This window comes from Psammomys obesus, unplaced genomic scaffold (genome assembly GCF_907164565.1).
Source record: "Psammomys obesus unplaced genomic scaffold, mPsaObe1.curated_primary_1811, whole genome shotgun sequence".
In the NCBI taxonomy this organism is placed as follows: Eukaryota; Metazoa; Chordata; class Mammalia; order Rodentia; family Muridae; genus Psammomys; species Psammomys obesus.
The window spans coordinates 1,118,687-1,134,000 of record NW_026590715.1 but is presented as its reverse complement, the minus strand read 5'-3'; the positions used below and the strand labels follow the sequence as shown (position 1 = coordinate 1,134,000).

General features: G+C 42.7%; 1 protein-coding gene across 2 annotated transcripts in view; it reads right to left on the bottom strand.

The window, feature by feature from the left end:
* Positions 1 to 4,539, bottom strand: part of Gabre (gamma-aminobutyric acid type A receptor subunit epsilon) — an 18,336-nt gene extending 13,797 nt beyond the window's left edge. For both annotated transcript variants that reach the window (XM_055608746.1, XM_055608747.1), the window contains exons 1-2: positions 4,405 to 4,539; positions 1 to 711 (exon numbers count right to left, since the gene is read on the bottom strand). The exon at positions 1 to 711 is cut by the window's left edge and continues 389 nt beyond it. In XM_055608746.1, the coding sequence (XP_055464721.1) occupies positions 1 to 711; positions 4,405 to 4,460 (767 nt within the window). In that variant the 5' untranslated portion in view covers positions 4,461 to 4,539. The remainder of the gene's footprint in view (positions 712 to 4,404) is intronic.
* Between the last annotated feature and the right edge of the window lie 10,775 nt (positions 4,540 to 15,314).

The window sequence follows — 15,314 nt, the reverse complement described above, 5'->3', positions numbered from 1 at the left end:
GGCTCCGGCTGGGGCTCCGGCTCCGGCTGGGGCTCCGGCTCCGGCTGGGGCTCCGGCTGGGGCTCCGGCTCCGGCTGGGGCTCTGGCTGGGGCTCCGGCTGGGGCTCCGGCTGGGGCTCCGGCTGGGGCTCCGGCTGGGGCTCTGGCTGGGGCTCCGGCTGGGGCTCAGGCTGCGGTTCCGGCTCGGGCTGGGGCTCCGGCTGAGGTCTGGGCCGGGGTTGGCGCCCAGCCTGGACCTGGCCTGGGGTCTGGGGCTCAGGCTGGGGCTCAGGCTGGGGCTCAGGAAGGGGCAGGGGCCAAGGCAGGGGCTGTGGCTGAGGCTCAGGGAAGGGCTCAGGCAGGGGCTCAGGCTCGGGCAGGGGCCAGGGCAAAGGCTGGCGCCCAGCCAGAGGCTGGGGCTGCGGCTGGGGCTGCGGCTGGGGCTGCGGCTGGGGCTGGGGTTGGGGCTGGGGCTGGGGCTGCGGCTGCGGCTGCGGCTGGGGTTGGGGTAGAGGCTGGGGCTGAGGCAGAGGCTGAGGCTGGGAACTAAAGACTGTATCATAGTGGCCAGGGGACTCCGGCTGGGGCTGGGGTTGAGCGCCGAAGACTACATCATCTCCAGCTGGAGATTCAGGCTGAAGCAGAGGCTCAGGCACAGGCCGAGGCTGAGGGCCGAAGACTACATTATCTTGGGCAGGGGGTTTATTCTCCAGTTTAATGTGAGGTCCAACCCTAGAATATACAATCAAAAAATTAAGCTTTACCTCTAGTCACTAAGGGTTATGTCTGATGCCTTTTGGAACAGTAGAAAACCAAAGTATTTACAACACAGGCTTAATTAGAGTGGTGATAGCAAATGATGAGACACTAACAGATTAAACTTCATAATTCCTTTCAAATGTTATTGCTCTTTGGAAACTTTGTATGCAATCCTTTTATAATTATTTTAAAAGTCAAGAACAAATATTAGACTAAAATTTGAAAGACCATTTTAAGTAAAATCAAGTAGGTGGGCATTTTTTTCCCATGAACTCTGGCCAATCAGCTATTGTTACTAGCTTTGGCCTCACATCTGCCTGAGCTAAAGCACCTGAGAAGAAGGGGAAAGCCAAAGGCCAGGACTGCTGAGGAATGCTTGCAAGCAGATAGGGCTGAAAAACAAATTCTAGGATGGTTTTGTAGTACTCATATTGGGGTTATGAGGTGGAGGAAGTCAGGCTATCAAGCAGCACTTTGTAGCTGTTTCTATACTGTATCCTGCAACCAGAAAATGGATAACCAACAGGAGACCATCTTGGGTAACAGAACTAATAATAATAATAACAACAATAATGATAATAATAAACACCCTAGAAATCCATCTGCTAATATTTGAAAGTCCCTGCAGTGTTAAGGTGTGAGAAACAATGATGAAAGGGCACCACTGTAGTCATTTTCTGATACATCAGTTGTATGCTTATTATTTGAAGTGTTCTGTATATGGGTTCTAATTCAGTAAAAAGGCATTTTAAGAAGAAAAAAATCCTACCCTGTCTCAAAAAATTCCCACCTGTACTATCTTATTTATAATATATAAATCACACTTGGGTCCTAATTTTTAAAATAAAAATTGAAAAAAAAACATAGAGATTTGAACACTTACTAAGTAACTAAAACAAGAACAAATTATTCTTATATTGTTTGGTGTAATAATATTTTTTATTTGGTGAAGCCCTTAATGACTACAATATTTACATACACAATGATATGATTTCTGACCTTTATTCTAAAAAAAAATAACTAAGTTAAAATGTATGGTAGTTAGGTAGGTGGCAGAGAAAATATGTGACTATTAATTTCTTTATTAATGTTAAGGTTGATGATGGCTATATGGAAATTCAGTTTATTATATATCCTTGAAAAAAAGAGAATTACAAGCTTTTGAAAAAGCTACCAGCACTGATTGACATTTGATGTTGACAAGAGTTTTTTGTTTGTTTTTTGAACACTGTATCTTTCATGAGGGAAGGGAGGATTTTCTTTTCATCTAGGTGCTGCTTACCTGATCATGCTTGCTTTATGAAAATTCACTGAGCTGTTGTTTGATTGCTTTGTTTTCATATTTGTTTGTTACAGTACTAAAATGGTATTTTAAAGCCACCAGGCAACTTAATTCCTAAAATAAGAACAGGGGACTAAGATGAACAGGTCCCCGTAGTGCAGAGGAGGGGACTGGCAATTGGGCATCAAAGTGTTCTTTCTGTTTTTTGTTTGTTTGTTTGTTTGTTTTGTTTTGTTTTTCTTTAGTATTCTGGGCTTTTAGAAGTTTAATTGGTATACAGATGTGCTAAGCTAATGCTATTTCTCATTTCTGAAATGTCTAATTCCCATACTGGGCTAAGCAAAGACTGGATGTGGGAAAACATTTCCATTCTCAGATGCCATATCTAGATGATATGGTATCTTCTTCCCTAATGCTTTTCAAGTCTCTCTTTTCAAGGCATCTAGAGGCTAATCCCCTAGGCCTCTGAAGAGATAAGGGTGAACAACTGGATCAGAGATCCTCTACTAAGCCTACAAGGAAAATGATGTGGGGAATGTGGAGGTTGCTTTGATTCTTCAATCTGATTTTGCCAGTGTAAGCAAACAAATAGCCACACCCTGACATATTGAGGTTAAGATGTGCCTAGGTATACATACATATCTCCAATAAGCCACCAAGCTCTTTTTCAAGACTAGGAACAATTGACCCTGGAAAACCACTTTGAACTAGTGGCATTTTCCAAGGAAGCTTTTCAGACATCCGCAGCTCTCCAGATGTGATAATCCTGGATGAGATTGAAACTCTGTACTACAACCTTCCAAATCCAGCTAAAGAGGAGTACAAAGAAGCATGAGGAAGACCTTGGGTTTCTTCCTCAAATATGCTGGCCTTTTAAATTTACTGTTGGACAAACTGATTCTCTAATGGGGAAAGGGTTATGCTCAAAATCACACACCTGATTTGGAGCTGAGCATGGACCAAATTGAAGTTTGGTCCAACATGCTCCACTGCCACCTCCCCTTTTCCTGACATCACAGGTTGCCATGCTGACAGTGTGTGCTCGTCAGAGTCTATGCCCCCACCCCCAACGGATGGGCTGTTTTTCCCTCACATCTCTCTCTCTTCTTCACGCCTCCTCCCTCATCTTCAGCCATCTTTTGCCCCAGAAAAAAATCCCAGGTAAATAGACATGGATAACAAGAAATTGCTAGTTCACATTTAGAAACCTTTACCAAGAGCCTGCTGAGGCCAGCCTCACCTTAGGGCACCAATGTAGCCAGCAGGGAGTCACATATCCCTCCCTGAGGAGCTATATAATCTGGTTTGGGGAGAGAAGACACATTTCCCCTCCTCAAAACAAACAAATGAAAAGCCACAAGCCCAATGCCATGGAGACTTCTAGAAACCTCGACAGATCAGGAAGCTTAAGAACTTCTTACAGCTCACATCCCACAAGAAATAGTCTCAAAAAAAGGAAAGAAAAAGAAAAGAATTAAAAACACACAAAGGAGTCATCTTCCAACCTAAAACACCAGAAGTCTTAGAGACACCCTTCTTAACAATGCCCAGGGTCATCAGATTATGGGAGGGAAGCTGGCTTCTTAAGGGAAAGAAAAAAAGAAAGAAAAGAAAAGAAAAGAAAAGAAAAAGGGAGGGGGCTAGAAATCCAGGCCACAAACCACAGACATCAGAAGAGAAAAACATTCTTGGCCTCTGGCTCAGGTCTGCCCCAAAGACCAAGCAGGGTGCCTTGGGGTGAAAAGGGGAAAGGATGACAGATGGGTTGGGCACCATTAGGTAACCGAGGCTCAGGCTTCTGCCTGAGACTGGAAGGAAAACGAGCGACGGGATGGGAAACAAGTAAAGTCAGAGTTGCCTGGCATCATGCCTAATACTCGCAGGCGCTCCGAAAAGGGGGAAAAATGTGAGCAAGAGTGAATAGACTAGGACACACTCAAACATTTCGAGGCACTTTCAGTTCCCCAAGCCCAAGAGCCACCTTCCCAAAGTCCCCAGCAGAGCCCTGAGTTGTATGCGCTAGCTCCAGCGGCTTCTGCGCGCCCTTTCCCCTCTTCCTGCGTCAGACTCCATGAGGGAACCAGGTGCTCTTGCTTCCTGGCCGCCCGCTCCAGGGCTTTGAGGCCAGCTGGAGGCCACGATGCGAAAGGACATTAGAGGGTCCCACCTGACTTCTCCGGGATCCCAGTTGCCAGCCTGGAACGTCCGTCCTACAGGGGAGCCCACGGGTGGGTAGTACGCGTCGAGGGGACAAGGGACTAGGCTGGCCTGGCTTTCAGGACAGTCCTTGGCAAAGCGGGAGCTTGGGCTCGAGGAACCACGGGGGTCCCGGAAGCCTGCTGGGCACAGAAGGCTCTCAGATCCCTCCCAGGATGCAGACTCACCTCCACTGGAGGGCCAGGAATATGTTGAGGAGCATCAGGAGAACTTTGGGCAACATCTCAGCGGTGCCTGGCACAACCACCTGTGTAGAGGTCGCAGCGCAGGTCTGGCTGTTCTGAGCGAGGTGGAGGGTTTTGTTGGGCTCCAACTTTCACTCCTCCCACTCGCCCCGCCCCAGTCGCGCTCCGCACCGTGGGCCCGCCCCCTGAGCCCCGATGGAAATCTCCGACGACGTGATCACTGCGGCAGCGGGGAGCGAGGCTGGGGCGGGCAGGAGGAAGTGGGGGTGGAGAGGAGGGAGCCCTGTCGCCAAGGCCCCCAGCCGCCAGCACTGCGGCGCTGCCAGACAGCCAGGGCGGGGGGCGGGAGGAGTGAGGAGGAGGCGAGCCTGCAGCGTGAGGCCCTGGGCTTGGGGAAAATGCGCCAGCAGTTGTGGCCTGGGGAGCCTCCACTGGCAGGGCCAGAGAAGGCATGCGTGGTGGGTGAAGGGCACTTTTGCTGCTACCCCTTCCAGACCCCTGATGAGCTCTGAGGTTCTTGTGTTCTTCTCTACTACCTGTTGAGTCCCATTTTTTTCCACATCTTCCCTTAGCCTCACTGATTTTTTGGTCTTACTCCACACCTTCCAGCCCTTTAGTATTAGGCATCAGCTGGCATCGGAAGGAAGCTGGACGACTCAGTACCACCCTTGGTGCAGGGAGAAGATATGGATAGGGGTTCTTCTTAGTAACCTGTGGTCTGAACCACTCTGCAGGTCAATTCCATGGGTGACCAGGGGACAAGGGAAACAGACACTAGCAGAGGATTAGGTAAAGGCATTCACTGGAAGACAATCCCACAGGGGCACTGACTCAACATTGTTTACTGTTCAACCATGGGCCTGGGTGTAAGAAGAGGCTTTGGAAACTGCCTTTCCATAATAAGGCAGGTGATTTTTTTCTGAGGTCTTTGCTCCAGAGAATACCAGAAGAAATGAGAAAGCCTGGATAAGGGTGCCCCTGCTGACAGGAGGGTACCACACCAAGAATCTCTAACATCCTTGAAGTTATTTATGTATGTATTTATTTTGCATAAACCCTCCAAATTGACCTCAAACACCTGCATTAGAAGCTTTTGTTGGACATGAGCAGCACCCTCCTTTACCTGTTGCTATAGATTGCACTATGGGCCTGAAAGCTCTGTGGAAAGGTTTTGCTATAGCACACTAATCTAACAAACCCTCAGCACCGTTCTCCGTATTGCATCACTCTGCTTTGTCATGTTCAAGCACTGATCTCCACCTGCTTATTTTAATGGGTATTTCTTTCTGAGTTTTTTATACTGGGTCTTCATCACTGAAGTAAGCTTGGTCTGCTCTCTCTCTCTCTCTCTCTCTCTCTCTCTATCTTAAGAATGTCTAAACAAATGGTCCTATGTGTTTCATTTCCCTTGAACCTTTCAAATAATATATCTGGTTCTCCTGAATCTAGACTGCTCTCTGATGACCACTAGGCACCATTTGCTAAAAGAAGGGCTGAATCCTGAGTGGTCAAAATATGTAGGTCTCTAGGTACCCCATCAGATCCTAGGTACCTTCTTACAAGTTGAGTTTAATCACTGTGCCAACTTTCTTATAAGCACATCTGTAATATAACTACAAGAGCATGTGCAAATTATTCAGTTGTTTCCTTGTCCTCCCAAGGTTTGCTGTGTAGTAATCTTTACCATGTCCTCTACTGGGAGATAGGGGAATATGCAGAAATAAGTCATATACCATATTGACCTTCTATATAAAGCTTAGGCTAGGAGAAGGAACTTGGAGCTTTGAAATATAAGACCAGGTTTCAAGAGGACTCCAGTACTCTCAGCAGGACTTTTTTTTTATAGGCTTGTGCCTATCACAGCAAGAAGAGGGGCTTCCAGGCTTCCAAAGTACAGAGATGGGCATCTCTAGAGAATTTGAGACAGAAATGTGCAATGATTGACAAAGAAACAAGAGAAGTTTGCCAGAAGTGTGTATGTGAAGAGTAATTGTGGGAAAATTAAGGTGGACTGGGAGGCTGCCCAAGCCTAATGCTAATGCTGGACCTTGCCAAGAGACTACATGCTATCCTGTGGGCAACAGAGACATTTTAGAAGGGTATCCAGTAGGGACACTATGTATAAAAAACTGTCTTTCAAGAGGAATTTCAGGAAGAAAAAGCTGGAAGAATCACAGGAGAGAGCAACTGTAGGAATCACTAATAGATAAGATGAACACCTGAGTGTATGAGTAGACAAAGGGGAGAAGGCTCTTCTCAGGTGACCAGGGTGATAGAACAGAAATAAGGACATGAAAATGGAAGAAGAGCTTTTAGTTACTGCTGTGAGAACAGTTCTCTAGATTGCATTGTACTTTGTAATGCTCCATTAAAAATAAAAATTTATATTTATTGCTTAGTTTGTGTGTGTGTGTGAACATGTGTGTATGCCTGTGTGTGGAGGCATACTTTTCTCTTCCTGGCTATTTGTAATACAACTTGTTATTCAAGCTGCATCTAAACAAAATATTAACATAACTGCTGTGTTTTTATAGCTAAACCAAACTAGCCATTGATCAGAATAGCAGCAAGTACCCCCTTGTCAGTTGTGAATTATCAAATTTAATAACAAACATCAAAATGTTATGCGTCCTGGTTGGTATATGTATGGTTTAAGGATGAAGTCAGATCTGCTTGTTGTTAAAGCCCCTGTGTTCTTGCCTTAGCTTGAGCCCAACTGTAGCACACATAGCATGCGTTCTTTCTTATGCTAAGAGAAAAACACCAGCTCACACAAATCATGACAGACTTTTAGCTTGTTAATTATTTGGGATTTCATATGACCAAGATTCTGGGGACAGTTGAAAGTTTTGAGCTAGGGACAGTGTAATCTATATGGCTGTTGATGAAAGGGCAAACAGACGATAGTCAGGCTTCAGAGCATGTAGACTGACCATGGAAATAGAGACAGTATCAGCAGTGCTCAGGCCTCTGTGCTCTACTGCAGATTTGGTGGGCAGGGACTGAACTCTAAATGCCCAAATAGATGCTAGTTGAATATTTACAAATAAATTGGTTTAGAATTTCTTGCCCCTACATTAGTGTCAAGATGAGATTTAAAACACTTCCAACCCCTGTGGTCTCATGAAAAACCGTGTAGTGAGTGTCTCACACATGGTCAGTATGCAAACAAACAAACAAACAAACAAAAAACCTATTTGCCATTCTTATCATTACAAGTGTTAGGGAGTGGCTGCATTGCCACTCCTGATGAGACCTAACAGACTAGAATCAGAAGGAAGAAAAAGTAACTCTCCCCTACCAGTGGACTTGGGGAGGGGAGTGTGTGGAGAAGGGGGAGAGGGAAGGATTGGGAGAGGAGGAGGGAGGGAACTAGAGGGGGGATACAAAGTAAATAAAGTGAAATTAAAAATAAAATTAAAATAAAAAAACAAGTGTTAAGGAATAAATGGTAAGTAGCAGAACAAAAACATTTGTTATCTCTCAGCACCCAGGAGGTGTCTGGCCAAGAAATAGAACTCTATATCCTTATGTGCACTGCAAGCAAGGGCATGTCCTCAGAAAGTGGAAATGACATGTGTAAAACTTGATTATATTTTGGAGCATTTAACCCAAGTTAGTGGTCCCAGCCTACAACAGAGAAGAGACATGTCTATGATAAAGACTTGAAGGTCACCAGCAAATGGTCGTATAGGGTGTTTTTAGCCTATTAACAGCTTCATCCATGAATTAACAAAACTAAGGGTAACAGTGACCATTGGCTTGATCCACAAAGAGAACATTCCTGGCGTTTGCATGAGCTGTGGCAGTGAAGCAGTAGGGCTGGTTCAAATAGAGCTGATGAGGACATGAAAGGCACAGTACAAGAGAGATAACTAGTATTAACAATTGACCATTGAGGCTAACGATATGTACACTGTGGGTATCTATGCAAGAAAAGTTTATAGGTGTGTGTGTGTGTGTGTGTGTGTGTGTGTGTGTGTGTGTGTGTGTGGTGTATTCAGAAGAGTGGATAAAGAAGACAAAAACCTGATTCAAGTGAATTCAGGCTTAGAAGGATATGGTATGTGGGAAAATATGCCCATTCCAGTGGCACTAAGAGTTGATACCTAACTGCAAAGTACCAATGAAATTAAGGAATATGTGCTAGGTCTGGGGTGACAAGGAGGCAGAGAAACTTTATTCAGACTTGGGATGAAAGGATGGAGTTGCTTGTTTCCAACCACAGTGCTGGCAGGCCATTGGGAACTTTGGGAGATGTAGAGGGGGTGCCTAGGACCAATAGGAATGCCAGAGATTTTGCAGAAGCAAGATCAATGTGGGTGTGCTATGGAGAACAGTGGATGGCAGGCAGTGAAATTGCTGGATCTCATGGTTTGAAGGACATGATTAACTAAACCCCTATCTTCTCTCCTCCCATTCAAAGTGATTTTAAAGAAAATGTAGAGTCTGTGGCAAATAGAATAAAAACAAATTCAAAATATACCCCTAATAAAGACTATGGAGACTTAAAGCTACAGTCACATGGACTTCCAGAAACACTTCCTCATCACACAAACCTGCCTCAGATTCAAAAGCAGAGAAGTAGACACAAAGGGCAAATAATTTTGTCTATGTCTCAGAAGCCCCAGAAAGGACCCATCTCATGATCAGAGTGGAAATACTACATCAAGGAAGGGCTTTTTCATATAATGCCTCCAGGATTTTATTTCTCTTTTAAAGGATTTCTTTAATTTTATGTGTCTGAGAGTTTTGCCTGTATGTATGTATGTCTCTACACCATTTCCTGTCTGGTACCTGTGGAAGCCAGAAGAGGGCATCAGATCCATTGGAGCTGAAGTGTGTACTTGTAGATGGTGGCAATCAAACCTGATTCTTTTGAGAGATCATCCAGCAATCTTAACTGCTGAGCCATCTCTCTTCAGCCCTTCTTTTAACCCTTTAAACTTAATAATTAAGTCTAATTTGAGCCAGAGATGAACTGGATCCCTTTTCTTTGTAGCGGGGTTTGGAAGGAAAGGGTCTGCAAATGTCAGAATGTATAGGGAAGATTGTGATTTTCTTAAAGCACTTCCCCTGATCCAACACCTCTCCTCTTTTGAGTATCCCTCTGCTATATAATGCAACCAGCACTGCCTCAGTTTCTTATGGGTGCTCTTCTGGCATATAATAAAAGCTGGGCATGTCTTCGTCTTTGGGAAGTTCACAGTTGTGTAACAGGAAACAGGCAATTCACAGATAAGGAAATAGTTCTGATCATTTCCAGCACTAAATAATACACAGAAATTGAAATTGGTAATGTAGCCAAGAACAATATCAGGAGATAACTGGGAAAACCCAATCTGGCCAGGGTGCATGGGACATCTTGGACTCCTTTTGGGCTTTATGGGCAGGTAAAAAAAAAAAAAAAAAAAAAAAAAAGGTAAGGCAATCTGTTCTGAAACCATTTTTGCCATCTATAATTCCTATGTGGAATAAAGAAAGCAGGAGGAAGGTAAAATGACAAGGCTGTTAATATACAAGAGGCTGCCAAGCCATTATCATTTATTTCAAGTGGTGGTAAAAGTGGATGACTCATCCTTCAGAGCTGCAGGACTTTGCACCAAATATTCTCGATGGTTTACTGGCTTGCCTATTTTCCTGAGCCTGAAGTTCAGGGGACATGACTTCTGAGCTTGATTAACTCAGAGAAGCTGCAATTATTCAGCCAGCCCTAAGACGGACTTCTCCAAAAGGTCTCATGGGAACAAAAAGATGTATCAACCATGTCTTCAAGCAGAGAGGTTTCCCAGCAAAGAGGAATCAAGGTGGCCACACCGAAGAGTGTTTTCTTTGCTCTCTCTTTCAACCCCCTCTTTCCTTACTTTGAATGTTAAGAACCAAAGGTAAGAGTCTCTTGCCTGTATTAGCAGAACAATCACTTTCTCCTGGTATCCTGGTCAAATATAGCTCACTTAGTGAAAAGTGCTTTCTCTCCTAGAGCTGTGGAAACTCATTTGCTGAATTCATAATGCTGTGGGCCCAGCTGCTTATCAGTCATAACAATTGAGAGTCTGATCAAGTGCTGTAAGAAGCTGCTAAGATGGAAGCTCTACTGTCAAATCCAGGTCTACAAAAATGAATTTGTGTCAGAAGACAAGGGTGTGTGCTCAGCAAGCACATGTGTAGTTTTGGTGTAGCTATGTCCTCATAATTAACAAGTGATTTATCTTTGATGATGCATCATCAAGTCATATCATAAGTTGGAACTCAGTTCCTAATTAACAGGGCTAGTGCGCTCTATGAAATTGAAAGTGCTCAGAGGAATGCTGGAGACAGTTTAATATCTCCTCCATCTATGTATATCTTGGGCCACAATATTGAAAATTTTCCTCTCCAAGAGCATAGTATGATGGGCTGTAAGAGGGAAGTAGGAATTTGATGATCAGATCTAGCCTGCCCTTGACATAAAAGTTCTTTACACAGGCTCTGTCACAAGTAGTCATTCAACTAGCTTGAAACCAAAAATTCAGAGCCCACTGTAGGTAATACCTCACTCATGCTTCTGTATGCAGCAAACAAAAATGCATTGGTTCACAGAAATAAACTTTAGTAGAATCATTTATTTTGTATATCATCAATAAATGCCATTCCTGGAGTGAGTATTTTTTCATGTCTCCTCAAAAACAGTCACAGAACAAATCCTACCTTGCTTTTCTATTCTAAGATTTCTAGGACAAAACATTTCAACTTGATTGGTATTAGAGACTCTGTTAGTGTCCCTAGTACTCTAGTATAGACAGGCACAGTTTCTCTCTCTCTCTCTCTCATCTCTCTCTCTCTTTCACACACACACACACACACACACACACACGGAGACCCAATGATAATCAATATGCATTTTCCTAAGAAAAATAACTAGGTGACACCTTCTAGTTATCCTAACAACACTTAAATATGAACCAAAGATTAGCTTTTCCCACTTTTCAAAGGCAAGCTCCTGGAAAACCACTCAGCTCATGTATACTTAGTCTACACAAATGTAGTTATCTTGTGAAAAATCTGGATTAACAATTCACATCAGCAAAACAGCAAAATCTCAAGGTAGGTAATAGGATTTACTTATTCCATCCCATAGCCCAAACCTCACAGATTACAAACTGCAATAAGCCATGGGCTTTCCAGGGTGTTCTTAGAAATGAAGCTTAATCTCCTATTCTGAATGCTAGTTTTTGTGTTTGTTTGTTTGATAGAAAAGATGTTCCTTTGCAAACTTAGGCTATGACTCTCCTCATGTCAGTTATAGTGTCAGATAATCTCAATGTTTTTTGCTACAAAAAAGAAAACCCTTAGTCACAAAAGCTGCAAAACATTTATAACAGGAAACAATGACATATGTAGGCTGCTGAGTTACTCAATTCATCACGTGAACAATGTGCCTGATGACCATCTCATAGGCATCATACTGTAGATGGTTTACTTTAATGGTAGAACTTTAAAAAACAAAAGCAAACCCAGTCCCATCTGAGGTTTAACTTGCACTTCTATCTGATGTCTTAGTATTATGGCTATTCCAAAGTCAGCAAGTGAATTCTGTGAGAAGTTGTATTGGAGAAACATCATGAGAAATGAAAGCAACATCTCTCATGGAATTATGCTGTCAAATATGTTGTGAAGTCCTGTCACACTAAGAAGAATAATTATATTCTAAGGTTCATAGTATTGTAGAATGGGAAGTGACAAAGATTTAAGGAGAAAAATTTAACATGGTCAGATTTGTGGTTTTGAATGGTTAACCTGACTCTGATAACAAATATGGATTTGAAGAGATAAGAGTGAAACCAGAAACCTCTGAGTTCCTTACCATAGATCCCAGTTGCACTGTTCCAGTACAGGAACATTGAGAGTCTAGACTAGGTAGGTCATTGCAGGGGAAAAGAAAAGAAAAGCCTGAAAGTTCGCTAGGTGTTAAACTCAATCTGGTAACTGATGGATGTTAATGGTTCAGTGCCTGGGGACCTCTAGTTTTTAGGGTTGTCCCCTACTTGTATGTCCTCCAGTGCTGATTTTCATATATACTCCACATTTTGTCAGTTAACAAGTAAGCTGAACAGAGACAATAGGTAGACATTCTGGCAACTGCCATTTTCTCTGTGTGGAGGAAGGGAACAATTGGGCAAAGGATGATGCTCTGGGGCTTACTACACTTGCACTCTCTGCAGAGTTAAGGTTCCTGCTTAGAACTGGGTCCATTTGCCTTTGGACTTGCTCTAGGTTGTCATTCCTAGGGTGCTGCAACTGCACCTTTCCCAGTTCCTCCCACAACATTCTGTTCCTCTCTGGACTTCCACTGGTCGCTTAGTTCTCTATCTGGCATTTGGAATCATGAGTAAAGTGTTTCATGCTTCAGATGTCTAGATGCATTTTGAAGTGTTGACTTCCCTGCCTCATCTCTATTTGGATCGTGGATGGTTCCCATGCTATAGACTTCATAACTTTGAGTTCTGGGGGCTAGTGCCAAGAGAGTGTAATGCAGCTTCAATTCAACTCCATTTCTTCATTCCTCCTTAGGCCTGCTTTTTATCTAGTTGGTTGTAGACAAAAAAAAAAAAAAAAAAAAAAAAAAAAAAAAAAAAAAAAAAAAAAAACCCTGTAGTTTGCCTGACTGGCAAACAAAACACATTGAAAGTTCACAGGATGTGCTAGAGTGAAAAGAGAGTTCTTCAGGCTGCAGATGGTTCAAGAGGCTATGAGGAAAATCTAAAAGGAAAACACCAAATAATTGGGAGTGAGACTGAAGAAAAGAAAAATAGGAAGACAGAGTGAAAATTCTGGCTCCTGCTTTTAGAAAAGCTGGAGGCCATGTCCAGGAGCCTGGAGCAGAAGGAAGTGACCACACATCAGATTTCTCAGTTAAAGGAGTAAAATAAAATCAGCATTGGGCTATCTAAAAGAAGCTCACTACTTTCAGCATCAATGCTTTTGAAAGGATATAATTAAACTATATTACAAGGAAAACATAATCTTCCAATTTTCTACTTTAGTAAGACCAAATGCACCAGCCATGTGTAAATACTTCCTGATGACTTCTGGCTCTCAGGAAATTTGCATCTTGTCCTTTGCCTGGAGAGTTAGTTTTTTTTTATGTTACTACTTAGATGTACTCACTTTATTCCTACAGAGAATGACACTAGATTGATGTTCTTATGAGTCTGTGTATCTGTCTTAACAGAGTTTCTTCCCCAGCTTTGCTGTTAATCTGTCAACTGGCACTTCTCATGATTGTCAGAAAGCCTAATTCTGGCATGAACGCATCCACTTAAAATGGTTATTTTGAGACAAGATTCTACATTTTAGCCCAGTTTGCTTAGAAAAAAAAATGATGTAGAGCAGGTTGGCCTCAAAATCATACTCCTGCCTCAACTTCTAAACCTCATGAATTGTAGTTGAGTCCACTTTTTACTGCTATTTCTTTTTTTTTTCAAGACAGGGTTCTTTGTGTAGCCCTGGTTGTCTTACACTAACTTTGCAGACAAGGCTGGCCTCAACTCACAGCAATCTGTCTACCTCTGCCTTCCTGTGTGCTGGGATTAAAGGTGTACACTATCATGCCTGGCTTTATTGCTATTTCTTTCTTTTTAAAATTGTTTGACAATTTTATACATTTGTGTAGTGAGTTTTCACCCTGTTAACCTCACTCTTGTAGAAACTCTTGATGTCTTCTTAAAAGAAATATATATATAATATAGTATGTGTGTGTGTGAGGTGTGTGAGTGTGAGTGTTGCTCTGTGTGTGTGTGACATACTGTAGGTCAGAGGACAACTTACTAGAGTCAATTCTCTCTTTCCACCTCATAGGTTCTGGGGATCAAGCTCAGGTCTTCAGGCTGAACAGAGCTGAGCTATCTTACCAACTTTAATATCTTTTGCTCTTTTAACTGATTGAGTTTAACTAGGGTTGTTTGCATGAATCTCTGGAACAGGAGGAATTTTTTTTTTCAGTGATTACAACACTGAAATAAATTATATCCCATCCCCCAGCACTTGTTAACTGCTCATTGTTCCATAGTGAACAATGAGCTCTCCCTTATGATTGATGAAGTAGTAGCTGGTTCAGTTTTCCTCAGGATTTATGTGGTAACCACAGCTGCATTGTGTTTGTTAGAGCACACCTTCGGAACCTCTGGGCTCTTGTATTTTTCCAGTAATGCTATCTGTGTCTTGGAGAACTGATATAGGGTTGCATTAAAGGCCAAAGATTACACATGCACTTACTTTCTACACTTTGACCAGCTAGGAATTTCTGCATTAACACCACCTATTGCAAGAAGATTTTCTGACCAAGGTTAAGAGCTGCACTCATCTGTAGATATAAATATTTAGAGAGTTTGGCAACATATCTGTTTAGTGAACAACAATAGTGGGCTGCCCCCAACTTATGTCATGACTACACTAGGAGGCACAACTTGTCACTCAGATCATTATTGCATCTACTGGAGTTCACAGTTGGGTAAGACCATTTTAAGATTAAAATTTAGATGCATATACTTTTCTTTTCTGCTTTTGTCTTACTGACTCACTACAAATTGGCTTGAACTTGTTGTAATCTTTCTGCCTCCACCTCACAACTGATTTACTAATGTATACTAATGTATATATATATATATATATATATATATATATATATATATTATACAGTTGTATGTAAACTAAAGTTTTTTTGTTGTGTGTGAAATCCCCAATGGATTCCTCTTCCCAGCTAAAAAATCTGCATGTGATGGAGAGCTTGGAGATCATTATTCCAACATCAGTTATTCTAAGGACTTCTTTCTCTGCCTCCATTTCCTTCAGCAAATCTTTCCTGGGCACTTAACGAATACCAGAGGATCTTCTGAGGACATAGAAGCTAGCAC